General features: G+C 24.2%; 2 protein-coding genes, 1 non-coding gene and 1 pseudogene across 3 annotated transcripts; 2 read left to right on the plus strand and 2 right to left on the minus strand.

Moving 5' to 3' along the window:
• The first annotated feature begins 1,598 nt into the window (after positions 1-1,598).
• LOC121130802 (uncharacterized) lies at positions 1,599-3,215 on the plus strand. The gene has a single exon (XM_040726476.1). It carries the CDS (start codon positions 1,599-1,601, stop codon positions 3,213-3,215), a length of 1,617 nt encoding a protein of 538 aa, XP_040582410.1.
• A 933-nt stretch (positions 3,216-4,148) lies between these two features.
• LOC121130803 (tRNA-dihydrouridine(16/17) synthase [NAD(P)(+)]-like pseudogene) lies at positions 4,149-5,111 on the minus strand (annotated as a pseudogene).
• A 5,452-nt stretch (positions 5,112-10,563) lies between these two features.
• LOC139907450 (uncharacterized) lies at positions 10,564-11,443 on the plus strand (the record flags this gene model as incomplete). The annotated part of the gene is made up of 1 exon (XM_071893877.1): positions 10,564-11,443. A coding segment is annotated over exon 1 (880 nt), but the record flags the coding sequence as incomplete, so codon positions are not given.
• Positions 11,444-14,137: 2,694 nt separating this feature from the next.
• Positions 14,138-14,209, minus strand: TRNAR-CCU (transfer RNA arginine (anticodon CCU)). Its single transcript has one exon. It is a non-coding gene; the product is annotated as a tRNA-Arg (tRNA).
• Positions 14,210-14,753: the final 544 nt, after the last annotated feature.

The following is a 14,753-nucleotide window of genomic DNA, read 5'->3' on the forward strand; positions in this document are numbered from 1 at the left end:
AACTAAACTAAACTAAACTAACTAACTAAACTAACTAAAACTAACTAACTAAAATAGTTTTAAAATAAGTAGACAATTTAATAAAGTCAAATTTAATTAAAATTTTATTATGGCTAATAATATAATTTATGACTAAAATTCAAACGTTTCAAAATTATTTTTTATTGAATAACAAAAAAAAAACACAATTAAATTAAAATTTTTTTACTAAATTTAAACTTTTTTTGTGTCTATAACTGAATTTTTTAATAAGTCTAATAGATTTTTTAAATGTTCAGTTTTAGTTTCAGTTCCAATCACATCAGTTTTTCCAATTTTATAATCAATCCATTTTATTATATTATTGTTGTATTCTAAATCTTTTTCAAAATTAAAATGTTTATTGCTAAAAGCTATCTCTTCATTTATAACTTTCTCGATATCTAATTTTTTTATTTTTAAATCAAAATCTGTTTTTTTTATAATTTCTTCTATTTTATTAATTCTTTCAATATTTTCTTCTATATTTTTTATTTTTGTTTTCAGTTCTTCTTTGTTCATTATAATATCTATTTCTTTAATCTTTTCTTCAAAAAGTGTTATTTTATTTCTTAATAAATCAAAATCTAAAATTTTTTCTTCGTATTTTGGTAAAGAGGAAATTATATATTCAACAAGATCCGATTTAAATATTGGGAGTTTTTTAACATTTTTAGTAACAGAAACTTCATATTCTTTAGATAAATTTTTGTTAGCTCTCCTTGAAAATTCTAAAATTTTAGAAAATTGTTCTAAAGAATTTTGCATTTATTTTTTTTAGACGAATAAAAAATTTTAATAAAAAAAAAATAACAAAAAATTTAATAACAAAAAAATGTTTGGAAAAAAAATTCATTTTATTTAATTAGTCAATTTTAAATTTCCAAATTAGTCAAGAATAATAGAATTACCAGAACTCGTATAAAACTTTTTAAAACATTCATTAAATTGATTCAAACAATGAACAAAACCATCATTCAAAATAATTTCATTCATCTTTTTAATTACAAAAACAGTTTCATTGTTATATTGTTGTTTTAAGTCACTAATTTTAGTTTCATTTTTATTTTCTTGAATTAACTTTTCAAGATTGTATCTTATCTCTTTTACATTTTCTCTTTTTTCGTCAAGAATTTTTATCTTTTTTTTTAATTCCTGAAGATTCTCAATTATTCCATCTAATTCCGTGTTAAGCTTTTTCTTTTCCTCTGAAATTGTTGAAAAATTATCTGATGTCTTCTTTACTGCTTTGTACAAATCTTCAGGTGCATTCTCATCATTAAGATCCTTGCACAAATCCTTAAAAGTATCGTAAATCGATTCATTCTCATATTTAGTGCCGTAAATTTTTGACGCAAACGAATTTTTTGCTTGCATCAACTTTAAATATTTAGGTCCCCCATAGTCGTATGTCTTGAAAAATAAAACATGTGTTTTAAACTCGTCAACTGTCTTTCTTACTATTTTATAATTAGTTTCAATCTTTTCATAATCCTCTGGAAGATTTACGTTAAGATATTTAATTGATGATATTTTTCGTTTTAGTTTGTTCATATTTTTTTATTAAAAATTTTTTAATTATGAAAATTTTATACGATGAACTTGGAAGTACATTAACTATTCCTAAAACTCACAATCCAACACCTTTATCTATTAATTCTATTTTTGATATTGCAGAAATGTTATCAACATCTCTTGGGCCCTCTGGATTAGATAAGATAATTCAAACAAAAGATTCAGAAATTATTGTGACAAACGACGGAGCAACTATCCTTGAAAACTTAGACTCTAACGCAATTTTCGTTACTATGGATGATAATTCTCCAACAATCAAGGCAAGTGTAAATGCTGTTTATAAAATAATTCTCGGATTGAGTAAAGCACAGGATGATAATATTGGAGATGGGACTACATCAATAGTTATAATTGCAGCAGAGCTATTAAAAAGACTCTTCCTGTTAGTTGAAAAGGGTTTTAACATAATGATGATCATAAGAAATCTTGGGAAGGTTATTTCAGAAATTGAGGCTTTTTTATTGGATAATTATAACGAGGCAAACTTTGAAAAAGACGCGATATTTGCGGCTAAAAATGCCCTATATTCCAAAATAGTTTCTTTTAAAAGACCTTCTGTTTTAGAGGAAACAAAAAAATCATTTTCAATTTTCAGAAGAAGTGAAGAAACTCTAGAAAGCAGGAATGATATTTCTAAAATATGTTTAGATGCTATTAATTATTCCAGAAGAGGAAATTTTCTCAATCTAAATAATATTAAAATCATTTCAAAACCAGGAGCATCAATTTCAAAGAGCATTTTCATCGAGGGAATTTTAATAAATAAATCTTTAGCACATCCTCAAATGAAAAAACAATCTAACGGTAAAATTGGTTTACTAGCTGCACCCCTGGAATTGCCTAAAACTAAAACTAAAGCAAACTTTTCCATAAAAACTGCAGAGGAATTTGAAAATTACGAGAACTATGAAAAGAAATACTTCGCAAGAATCATTCAAACGTTGAAGGAAAAAGAAATTAACATTCTCCTATGTCAATTTGGATTTGAGGATGAATTGACATCTATGTTAACTGAAAATGGAATATTAGGTGTCAGATGGGTTGGAGGAACTGAGATGGAAAATACGGCTCTTCTTCTTGGTGCTAGTATTGCTTCACAGGTTGATAATATCGAGGGTTTTCCCGGAGAGATAAAAGAATTAAATTTTGGAACAGAAGGAGAAAAAATGATTGAAGTTACCTCTGGGAATAAATCTGAAATTTGCACAATACTAGTCAGAGGTAGTACAGAAATGACGATAAAAGAATCAGAGAGATCAATTCATGATGCTTTGTGTGGAATAAGAAATTTATTAACAGATAACAGAATTGTTTATGGCGGTGGAGCAATAGAAAATGATATTTATAACTTTTTAATTAAAAAATCATTGAGCTATCCAGACCATTCAGAGACATTTGTGGCATTTGCTCGTGCTATTCAAGAAATACCAAGAATTTTGTTGCGAAACCAAGGACTTAATCTTAATATTTTACAAAAATTAGGAAATAATGTAGGAATCACGGGTGATATGAAGGAATTAGGTGTTTTTGAAACAGTTAAAAGTAAATTGAGTCAAATAAGAATGGCAAAAGAAGTTGCTTGCAGACTTCTAAAAATTGATGAAATGATATTTACCGATTAAAGAAATTGGAAATTAAAAAAAATTTTATCGCTTTAATTGTAAAAAATTTTTATTATTATTTTGAATTCTAAAAAAATTCAACTATTTAAATAAAAAAAATTTTAATTTTTAATTTTATTTTTTCGTGGAGAACTAACAATTCTTCAGAGCAAAAATGATGATATTTTAAATCAGTTATCCCTGGCTGAACAGTGATGATTATTTTGAGTACTGATTTGCAATTTATTCTTTCTAAATCTTTTTTTTTAACGTTATAATCTATAAACAGTTTTTTAATTTTAAAAATTTCTGCATGTTGCAGGAGTTAAAAATTATTTCCGTACTGGACATTTCAAAACCACTATTCTATCAAATGAATAACGAATATATATTCGATAAAGATGATAATGTTTGTAAAGTTGTTTGTTCTGACGTTAAAAGAAAAAACGAAAAAATTTTATATTTTGTAAATTGTGATTTTGGAGATGGAAGTATTATTGAAATTTTTAATAAAGGAAAAGGAGTTATCATTTATAATGAGGAATACAAAATAATTTTAAGGAGAAATTATAAGAAAAATTTGAAACTTATAAAATCACTTTTAAAACTGGCTCAGAAATAAATTTGATTTCATCAATATCTATGGCAGATGAAGATCCGGCAGAAAGAGTAAATAAACAACTTTTAGACCTACAAAATCAACTAAAAGATAATATAGCAGAACGACAAAAAATAGGCACGTCATTAACTGCCCTAAATAAAGAAACAGATAAGTTAAAAGATAAAACTGATGTTTTTAAGAGCAAATCCCGAAATTTTAGAATGAAAATGTTCTGGAAATACGCCAAATGGGTTATTCTGGCAGTTTCAATTTTAACTATTCTCGTGTTAATTTGCTTAAAAATTTTTTATTTTAAGTAAAATTTAAATCTATTAAAAAATTTTTAATAATTTCTAATAAGTTTCTGCCATATATGGAAATCTTAATTTTGGAGATAATCTATATTCCTTTTCTAAATTCTGTTCCAACTCATATAAAATGTTCAGAAAATCAGAAATATTTCTTGCTTTATTTAACTTTATCATGTAATCTGGTTGGTCTTTGAGTATATCATACAAAATTTTATACACATGTGACTTTATTTCACCAAAACCTTCTTTTTGATCACATAAAGTTAAATATTCCTTCAAAATTTCTATTGGATGTTTATCCTCCTTACTGTAAATAAGAGGGTTATATAAATGTGTTTCTCCAACCATAATCCCATCTGCATCTGTGTAATCCAAACATTTTTGAATATCCTTTTGATATGCCACATTTCCATTTGCAATGACTGGTATGGTCACAGATTTTTTAATATTTTTAATCATTTCCCACGAAGCCAGCCCTGTGTTCATTCCTCTTTGGTCAATTGTTCTTCCATGGACTATTAGAAGTTTACACCCAGAGTCTTGAATCATCCTGCAGTATTTTATAGTTGTTTCTGTATCTTCAAATATTCTTATTTTGCAAGATAAATCCTTGGAAAGATTTTTTGATAATTTATGGACAATTTCTTCAGTTAGTGCCCAATTTTTTTGTAAATATGCTCCATAATTTCCTCTCTTTGCAACTTTTTGAGGACATCCAAAATTTATATCAATTCCGTTTGAAAATCTCTCAACCTTCTGTGCTACTTTTAACATAATATCAGGATCATTTCCACATATTTGAATTCTCAATCGATCTTCTTCTGTTAAATAAATTTTTTGTTGACCCCTTAAGTACGATTCACAATTAATCATTTCTGTGAAACATAAGTTAGACCCATATTTTTTTGCAAGTTTTCTGTAGGCATATCCAGAATTATCAACCATAGGAGCTAAACAATAAAATTTATCTTCATGTCCGTGTGATCTATAGAATTTATCTTCCATTATTTAAATTTAAAAATATTTTTAATATCGTAATACTAAAAAAATGTTAAAAAATTTTTAAATTTAAAAAAATTCAAAAACTGTTAAGAATATACGTAATAATAAAAAAATTTTAAAATTAAAAATTAAAAAAAAATATTTAAGAAACTGTTAAAAATTTTTAAATATGTATTAATATTGATAAGAACTCTAAAAATTTTAGAATTAAATATTTTTTTTTAATTAATTTTTATTATCAGCGTTTATTTTCTTTTTGATATTTTTTAGATGAGCTTTTATTTTGGTATTCTCAATTAATTCTTTACTCTCTATTCTGTTAAATTTTACTAGACAATTTAAAATTATGAGCTCTAAATTTTTATCAGGACAATTTGGCACTTCTTTTACGTATTTACCTAAAATATTTTCTTTTAATGATTTTTTATCAATTCCTCTAAATGGTTTCTTTCTTGAAATAGTTTCATACATACAAACATCTAAGCTCCATATGTCTACTGTTTCATTATAGTCAACTTTTAGAATAATTTCAGGTGCCATATAATATGGTGTTCCTACAATTGATTTAGAAATGTCATTAACATTGGTTGATAAACTAAAGTCACACAATTTTACTTCTAAAAATTTAACTCCAGGTCTTTTGTTGAATAAAACATTTTCAGGTTTAATATCTCTATGTATTATATGTTTTTTGCAGTGTAAGTAATTCAAAGCATTTATCAGCTGTGAATATATCAGATAAATATATTTTGTATCTAAATTCTTATTTAGGTAATAATCATTAAAATTTTCAAGATTACCGTAATTTGCATATTCCAATATTACATATTTAGAATGCTGTGACTCGTCAAATTGTATGTATTTAATTATATTTCTATGAGAAATATTCTTTAAAAATAAAATTTCCTTATTTGCATATTTTTTAGATTTTTTATCGTACGATTTACAAATGAAAAATGATTTTTCAGAGAACGATCTCATAAGATAAGCAGTTCCATCTGTACCTCTTTCTACTTTTGTAATAAATTTTAAGCCATCCATAAATGCATAACAATTAAAAATTAGTTTTAAAAAATTTTAATAAATTCACTCTTCATCATTCACTACTTCATTGTAGGCAAATTCATACCCATCAACATTTCCAACAACTTTTACCCATTGTTTTAAATTTTTACCAATCAAAAATTTATTGCAAAGAAGTTTTAAATTTTTTTTTTTTTAAACTTTCCAAACTCTTAACTTCTACAAAATTTCCATTTTCCGTTATTTCAGTTTTATTTCCCAAAAACATCTCCTTAGAATTTTTCTCTTTTTATTAGTTAAATATTCATTTAGTTCTGATGTTTCAAAGATATTATCCTTAACACACTTCTCACAATCTAGTTTGAATAATCTTGGTTTTACTTCTGGTATTGTTTTAAGAGACATAAAAATTTTTATTTTTAAAAAATTTTATGGAATTTACAGTTTGGAATTTTTGTTATAGAAATTCTGGATTCCGATTCCGAACATTACTGAAATGATAAGAGTTTAAGTTTCTTATAAATATTAAACGTCAGACGTTTCGAACATTTTTATAATCCTTTTCCTTTTAAATTTTTCGAGGATATTTTATTACTGCTCAAAAATTTTTAATTTATTATTACTAAATTTTTTTTTTTATAAAATTTTGATATTTTCTTTATATATTTAATTCCCTAAATAGAATGGGAATTATAATAACTTTTATTATTTTACAATTTATTTATCTGTCTATTTAATTTATTTATTAAATATCCTTTTTTATCTTTAATTATAAAAAATACTTTAAATTTATTTTTTTTTATTATTAAGAGTTACTCTTTTATTAATTTAATTCAACAATAACATTATTATAACAATGGATGATAAAAACGAGACAAAGAATTTTAATATATTTGCAGAAGATAAAAATAATCTTTATAAACATATTCTAAATTTTAAACTTCTATTTGCAGGTAAAGAAGCTAAAGATACTCTTATAAATGAAGAGAACATTGATCATATAAGAAAACATCTAAAACCTACGATTCAAGCATCGTCAAGTTGGATGTTAATATATTCGAATAGACAATTTGGAAGATCTTATAATGAGTTTTTTCATCAATTAAAAAACAATTCCCCTCCTTTTTTGATGTGCGTCGAAGATTTGAATAATAATCTTTTCGGATGTTACTTTGAAAATAAATTAAAATTTAACGTAAAATCATTTGGGAAAAGTTCAACAGCATTGTTTAAAATAACAAAAGATAAGTGTAAATGGTATCCTAGCACTAAAAAGAATTCTCTTTATTGCTTTTCAAATTCTGATTTTCTTGCTTTTGGATGTGACAGGGAAAAATTTGGATTACTCATTGAAAAAAATTTAACTTATGGCGAGACAAATTGTGTTGAAACTTTTGACAATGCTTTGTTGACTAATACAAATAAATTTAAAATAAAAGATATTGAAGTTTGGAAATTATTAAATTAATTATAAAACTTTTTTTTTTTTTTGATTTTATCCTTTTAACATTATAAGGAGGAGGTACGGATAAAAATAATTTTTATTTTATCATTTATGAATAATATAGAAATTAAAAGTTTTTACGATGAGGAAGACATTATTGAATCATACTTTTCAGACCAGGAAAAAATTATTATTATGAAAAATGGCATATACGTAAAGAACAAACCAAAAATCATTAATTTTTCTTCAATAGACATGAGTGAAAGAGATAATACGTACAATCTTTCAGAATTAATTGTAGATTCTGAATCATCCTATATGATTTCAGAAATATATAAAAATTTCAATATAGAAGATAAAAATGAAAATTTAGAAGGAACAGATGATGAGATTATTAAAAATAGAATTATAAAGAAAAAATCTGGAGTTATTCTACAGAAAAAAGAAAGAATAAAAAATAATAATCATAATAGTAGTAATAATAATAACAGTAATAGTAGTAATAATAATAACAGTAATAGTAATAATAGTAAGGAAGGTAAAAATTTATCTGTAAAACAATATAAAGAAACTCTACTTCTTACAAGCGAAATAGTAAAGAATATAAAGCCTAACAAACAAAAAAAGTTTATGGTTAATTCTTTTAAAGTAAACAATCAAACAATCTCTCGAAAAAATCTTTCCAAATCCACATATTCCTTGAGAAAGCCAATCATAATGGAATTAAAAAAAACAGAGAAAGAAGAAAATGAAGAAATTTTTGAACTAGCCGAAAAAAAAGCATTTGATGTTGAGAAAAACACAAACTGTAATTTAAAACATGTTAAAAAATATATTTTAGACAAAAAAACAGAAACTCACGATATTGATCTTTGTCTTAAAATAGATGATTTAGCATCTGGAAATTTGACGGGTAGAATTAAAAAAAGGGGTGGAAATAATAGATATCAAATTAATTATTTTTCAATTAAAAATAATAATTTAATCTGTTACAGCAGTAAAAAGTATAAAATAAGAGAATTAAATGGACCTATAACAACAAATTATGAAGTTATGTCTCCAGAGGATCAAGAATATTTCATTAAACCGAAATATATAATTCCAATAAAGAATATAAAAATTTACATTGTTAAAAATGAACATTTAACGAAATGGTTTTCGAAAATAAGTAGATTTTGTATGAATACTGATTTGGATTTAATTGACATAACAAAGAAAACGGTTGATAATGTTTGTAAGTCATTTAATAATTTTAGGATCTATTTAAAGTCCAGTAATTTGGAAGAGCCATTTTTTGTTGATATTCCTATTTTAGAATTTTCAGTTCAATTTGGTGATGCATTTTATTTCTATAGACCAGTAGGAATATCATCCTTCTTGAGATGGTTATTTGCAATAAAATCAAGAATCTGAATAATAAAAATATTTTTGTTTTTTGTTTCTAAAACAGGAATAAAAATTTCTATTATTTGTTTATTTTATGAAGTTTTTAAAAGAAATAATGACTCAACTACAGATAAAGGAATTAAATATAGATTCTTTAGTTAAAATGTTAAGACAAAATGATTTCTATTCATCCAGTTTAGAAGTTATGGACTCTTCAAATTTATCGTTAATTATTTTAAGAGATTATATTAAAAAATTTTACGCTAAGAAATATAAAATTGATATTAAAAAATATGACATATTTAGTAAAAATGACACTAAAAAAAGAACACTCTACAAAATTATGGTTCTAATTGCAATTACAAAAATGGATCATTTTAATAATATTTCCTACAACCTAAAAATATTTCTAAACAACTTTTTAGTTTCAAAGGAATCAAAAATTAGGAGAAAACACAAAAAACTAAGGAGAAAATTTAATGAATTAGAAAATAACTTTGAAAAATATAAATTGATAAATGATGAGAAACAAATAATTGAAAGAAATGTAGAGACTAAAATATTTATTCAAATGGAAAATGAAATTGCAGAATTAAGAAATAAATTAGAATTTGAAAATAAAATAATTCTCAACGCCTGGAACAAATTATTTGAGAGAAATGAAGAAATGTTTTAATTAAATTTTTTTTTAGAATTTGAAAATAAAAATAATTTCCAAAACACCTGAAACAAACAAATTACTACTATTATTAATATTATTACTATTACTACTACTATTACTACTACTATTATTACTATTACTACTACTATTATTACTACTACTACTATTATAATATTATTATTATATATTTAAAAATTGTTATAAAAAAGAAATGTTTTAATTAAAATTATTTTTAGAAATTGAAAATTTTTTTAATTTTAATTCTATGAAATTTCTTCTAAACAGTTTTACAGGACCAAGAAAGCTAACAAAAAGAGAAATATTAGATCAAATTTTTAAAGCTATCTATGCATTTCTAACAAGTTTTATGTTTGTTCAGTTAGTAGGACTGTTCTTCAAGAGTGATTCTCCTTTAGTTGTTGTGTTGACTGAAAGTATGTATCCAGGATTTACAAGAGGTGATATTTTATTTTTAAGAGATGGTTCAAAAGATGTAGGAGATATAACAGCTTTTCAATTTACAAAAGATCAGATACCAATTGTTCATCGAATAATAAAAAAATTTGGAGATGAAATTTTAACAAAAGGGGACAACAATAGAAGTGATGATCTTTTTTGTACAGAAACAACCAAAAACTTTTAAAGCCTGAAAATATTTTATCTCAGATATTTTTTTATATTCCTTATTTTGGAATGATAACGATTTGGTTGACAACCTATCCTTTTGTTAAGTATTCTATCATTATTGTAATTTCACTTTCAGTTTTACTGTCAAGGGAGTAGAGTTTTAAAGTAAAGTAAAAGAGTTTTTTTTTCTAAATATTTTTTAACTAAATTTTTTTAGTATTTTTTAACTAAATTTTTTTAGTATTTTTTAACTAAATTTTTTTATCCAAAATATTTTATCTATGTCAAAACAAGAGCATCAAAAAAGATTCTTTATGTTTGATGATTATTGTCCAAGTATTAGAAAAAGTAAAAGGCAAGAAGATCATGAAAAATTGATTATTTTCAGAAGAAAACAACATTTAGAGAAACTGAGAAATTTTATTATCGTTGACGATTTAACAAAAATTTCAGATCTCATTGAAATTAAGAATAAAATCAAATCAAAAGACATTGATGAAATTCTAAGCGGTGCTACACAATTTAGGTCATATCTTTCAAGTGAAAAATTACCTCCTATTCAAACAGTTATTGATTCTGGTGTAGTTCCAAGATTTGTAGAGCTTTTGAGTATTAAATGTTCAGTTTACAACAATGTTGATGCTAAAACTATAAAACCAATTAGACTCGAATCTGCGTGGGTTCTTACAAATATTGCAAGCGGTTCTTCTGAACAGACAAAAGTAGTTGTTGAATATGGTGCTGCACCTTTATTGGTTGATATGCTGACAGAAGCAGATGTAGAAATAGTTGATCAGGCAATTTGGGCACTTGGAAATATTTCAGGTGATGGTGAAAAAACAAGAGACATGATAATTTATTCAAAGGGTGTTGAAAGTATAATTTATATTGGAAATAAACTCATTGGAAATAGTGAACACATCAAAATATTAAGAAATCTTACGTGGTTGTTGTCTAATTTAAACAGGGGAAAATGTCCCCCTCCTCCAATCGAATCGGTTGAGAAATCTGCCAAATTTTTGAACAGTTTATTGAAAATTGACGACTTAGAAATTCTTTCGGACGGATTTTGGGCTGCAAGCTACATTTCAGACTCTGGAAAGGAAGGATCAGTTTTTATTTTGGATTCAGAAGTTTTTGACATTGCCATTAAAATTCTCAAAAATTCTAGATCGGAAAGAAAGCCTTCTACATGTATATCTGCCATAATAAGAATGATAGGGAATATTTCATTTTACAATAATGATAAAGCAGAAAAAATATTATATTCTGGCTGTGTTCCAATCATATTTGATATTTTTAATGACTATAATGATGGTTCAAAGAGAAAGCCAAAACTTAGTAAAGAAATTTGTATTACATTATCAAAATTGGTAGGTGCTTCTCCAGATATATCATCATATTTTTATCAATATAACATATGTAAATTGATTAATCAAGCTCTAGACTCTGAATACATTGTTAAGATTGAGGGTATAAATTTGTTTAGAAACTTGTTGAACTTTAAAGAAGTTAATTCAAAATTTGTAGATAAAATTTTAAGTGAACATGTTTTGGAATTATTGATGAGGTGTTTTGGTGATTTGGAACATTTAAAAGAGTCCGTTTCAAAAATAATGGAAATTTGTGTTTTTCTAATTCAAATTGATTTAAAGACTGAAAATTTAGGTTCGAACATTATTTTAAATAGACTCGTTGAAGCTAACTTTAGAAACTATTTGAATCTTTTTAAGACTTCTTCAGATTCTTATATTTCAAATACTGCTACAGAATTGTATAATTTTTACTTTAAGTCTAATTAAAATAAAAAATTTTCTAACTAACTATTTAATTTTATTAATAAATAATTATTTTATATGAATATTTAAAATTTTTTAGTCATATTATTATTACTATATTTAGTAATTTTTAAAAAACTTTAATTATTAAAAAATTTATACTGTATTTTTATTTTAATAATTTAAAAAATTATATTATGAGAATATTTTTAATTTTTATTTTAAAATTTTTAATTGAAAATATTATTATTCTAAAGAGTAACAAATACGTAATTTTTATCTCTGTTATTATTTATTTTTCTAAGTTTTGCTTTTTCAACAAATGCTAAAATTGTAACTACTAAGAAATTAACCAACAAAACACAGAAATTAATAATAATTAACCTTGAAATCGTAAAATAAGAATTAATGTACAGATAAATGTGAATATTCTTCTTATTTTCGTTATATTGTAGAATAATTTGTGAACTTGGAAGAACATCAACAATTTTTCCATAAATTCCAGTTTCAGAATCAAACATTTTCATATTTCCAACCTTTATCGTATCAACATAATACGGAATTGAACCTAAACAGACAAAACCTTCTTTCAAGGATAATGAAAGTACAGAACTTTGGATGTTTTGATAGAAAGCTACAGAATATTTATTTTCTCTAATACTTGCAATATATGTACACCCAGGAATTCCTGTTATATAATTAACAAAGTTCTTTGTATCCTTTGAAAACCCAGTGTTAATTCTTAAGGAGTTGTAGTTATTCCCAAATTCTTTTTCTGCAACACCAATTTTATATGTTCCATCCTCAGAAATGTAATTTACAATTAATGACTCATTACTTTTATTATAAATGTCGCCGTAACTGACTGATAAATAATTTTTAAATCCCGGAATTTCTTCTATTTCTGATTTTTCGATTGTATTATCACTTTTTATATTAAAGATACAAATTTGTTTTGTAGAATCATTATTTTTTCCCAATAATACTATAGAAGGAAATTTATTTCTTTCTATGTACATTAAGGATAATCCTCTAGGTACTTCAAATTCATTGACATCTGGAAGTTTAACATTTTCATAATATTTATTTATGTTAATTTCTTCTTTATTATTAAAACTGAAAGGTTTATCTTTAGAAGTGTTATTTTTCAGTATGACTATTTTTGGTGCTCCACTTTCTTCATCATTATATGAATAACCAATGTCAATACATCCTTTTACAAAAAAATCTCCAAATATTAAATGTGATTGGTTTTTACCTGTTAATTCTAATTCAAAAACTGGTTCGTCTGATTCGATATTTTTAAATATTTGAATGAATCTTTTATTATCTTTTAAAACATCGAGTATTAAATTAGGCTCAAGATTGTTCTCTGTATCAAGAACATTTACAAAAGCACTTGAATGGTTGCTTCTCAAATTTTTTTTATTAATTTTTTTTTCTTTGATTACACCTTTGTTATTATTACTGTTATTATAGGTATAATAATATCCTGAAGTACCATCTTCTGTATAAATAGCAGGTATTAGTTTATTTTCTACAGAAAATATTGTAAAAATAAGAGGCATGACTCTGCTTAATATTATTTTATTATTTTCAATTGGTACATTTTCAAAATTTTGGTTTTCTTTTTTAGTTATAAATTCAATTTTATAAAAATCTTTTTTATCTGATTTTAGGCACAAAACGTAACTCTCATTACCTTTCCTTTCAAAATCCAAAGGAATTATATGAACTACATTCGAATTTGCAGTATACATTTCTTTTTTAGTATATTTTTTTTCTTTATTATCATAAACACATCTTATTATTTTAGATTGTGAATTTTGTGAAGTACCTATCAAATCAATCATATTGTTGTTTTCATTTCTGTTAAATGTCATTAATTTAATACCCGTAAGAATTGCATTTAGTATTTCAAATTTATTTTCTACCTTTGTTAGATTTGGAAATTGCATACAAAAAACAAAATTTTATTTTTATTTATTTTATTTCTCCTTTTGCTCCTTTAAAAAAAAATAAATAAAAATAAAATTATAAAATCTTAAAAATTTTCTAAAATCTAAAGATTGTAATTGATCCTTTTTCAAATGATAAATAATAAAATAAACATCCGAGAAGGGATTTGAACCCATGACCCCTGCCTTAGGAAGGCAATGCTCTACCGCTGAGCTACACGGACAAATAACAAAAAATTTTAGTTAATTAATATTAATAATGATACTAATACCAATAGCACTAATTAATACTAAAATATAAAAAATTTATTAAAATTTTGATTAGAATTTTTTTTTATTTTTTTATATGACAATAAAATGTTTCCAATGCGGAATAGATACTTTACCATCTATTTATAACATGTGCAATCGTTGTTTAGCACTTCAGAGTGATTTTACAATTAATATGGATAAAACTGAAATTATCGAATGGTGTAAATCTTGTGAAAGATATTTAGATCCACCAAAAAAATATGAATATCACGAATACAATAGCATAGGTCTTCTTTCTCTTTTATTAAGGAGAAATAAACATCTAAAAGAAATTAAACTATTAAATTCAAAATTTTTATTTACTGACTATCACAGTAAAAAAATAGTAATAGAAGTTGTAGTTGAAAAATTATTTGAAGGAAGAAAAATCGTAAACACATTTCAAATGAAATACACAAAAAGAAACAAACAATGTAAAGAATGTGAAAATTTAGAAGCTAAAAATTTTTGGAATTG

Source organism: Lepeophtheirus salmonis, unplaced genomic scaffold, assembly GCF_016086655.4.
Source record: "Lepeophtheirus salmonis unplaced genomic scaffold, UVic_Lsal_1.4 unplaced_contig_12135_pilon, whole genome shotgun sequence".
Lineage (NCBI taxonomy): Eukaryota > Metazoa > Arthropoda > Copepoda > Siphonostomatoida > Caligidae > Lepeophtheirus > Lepeophtheirus salmonis.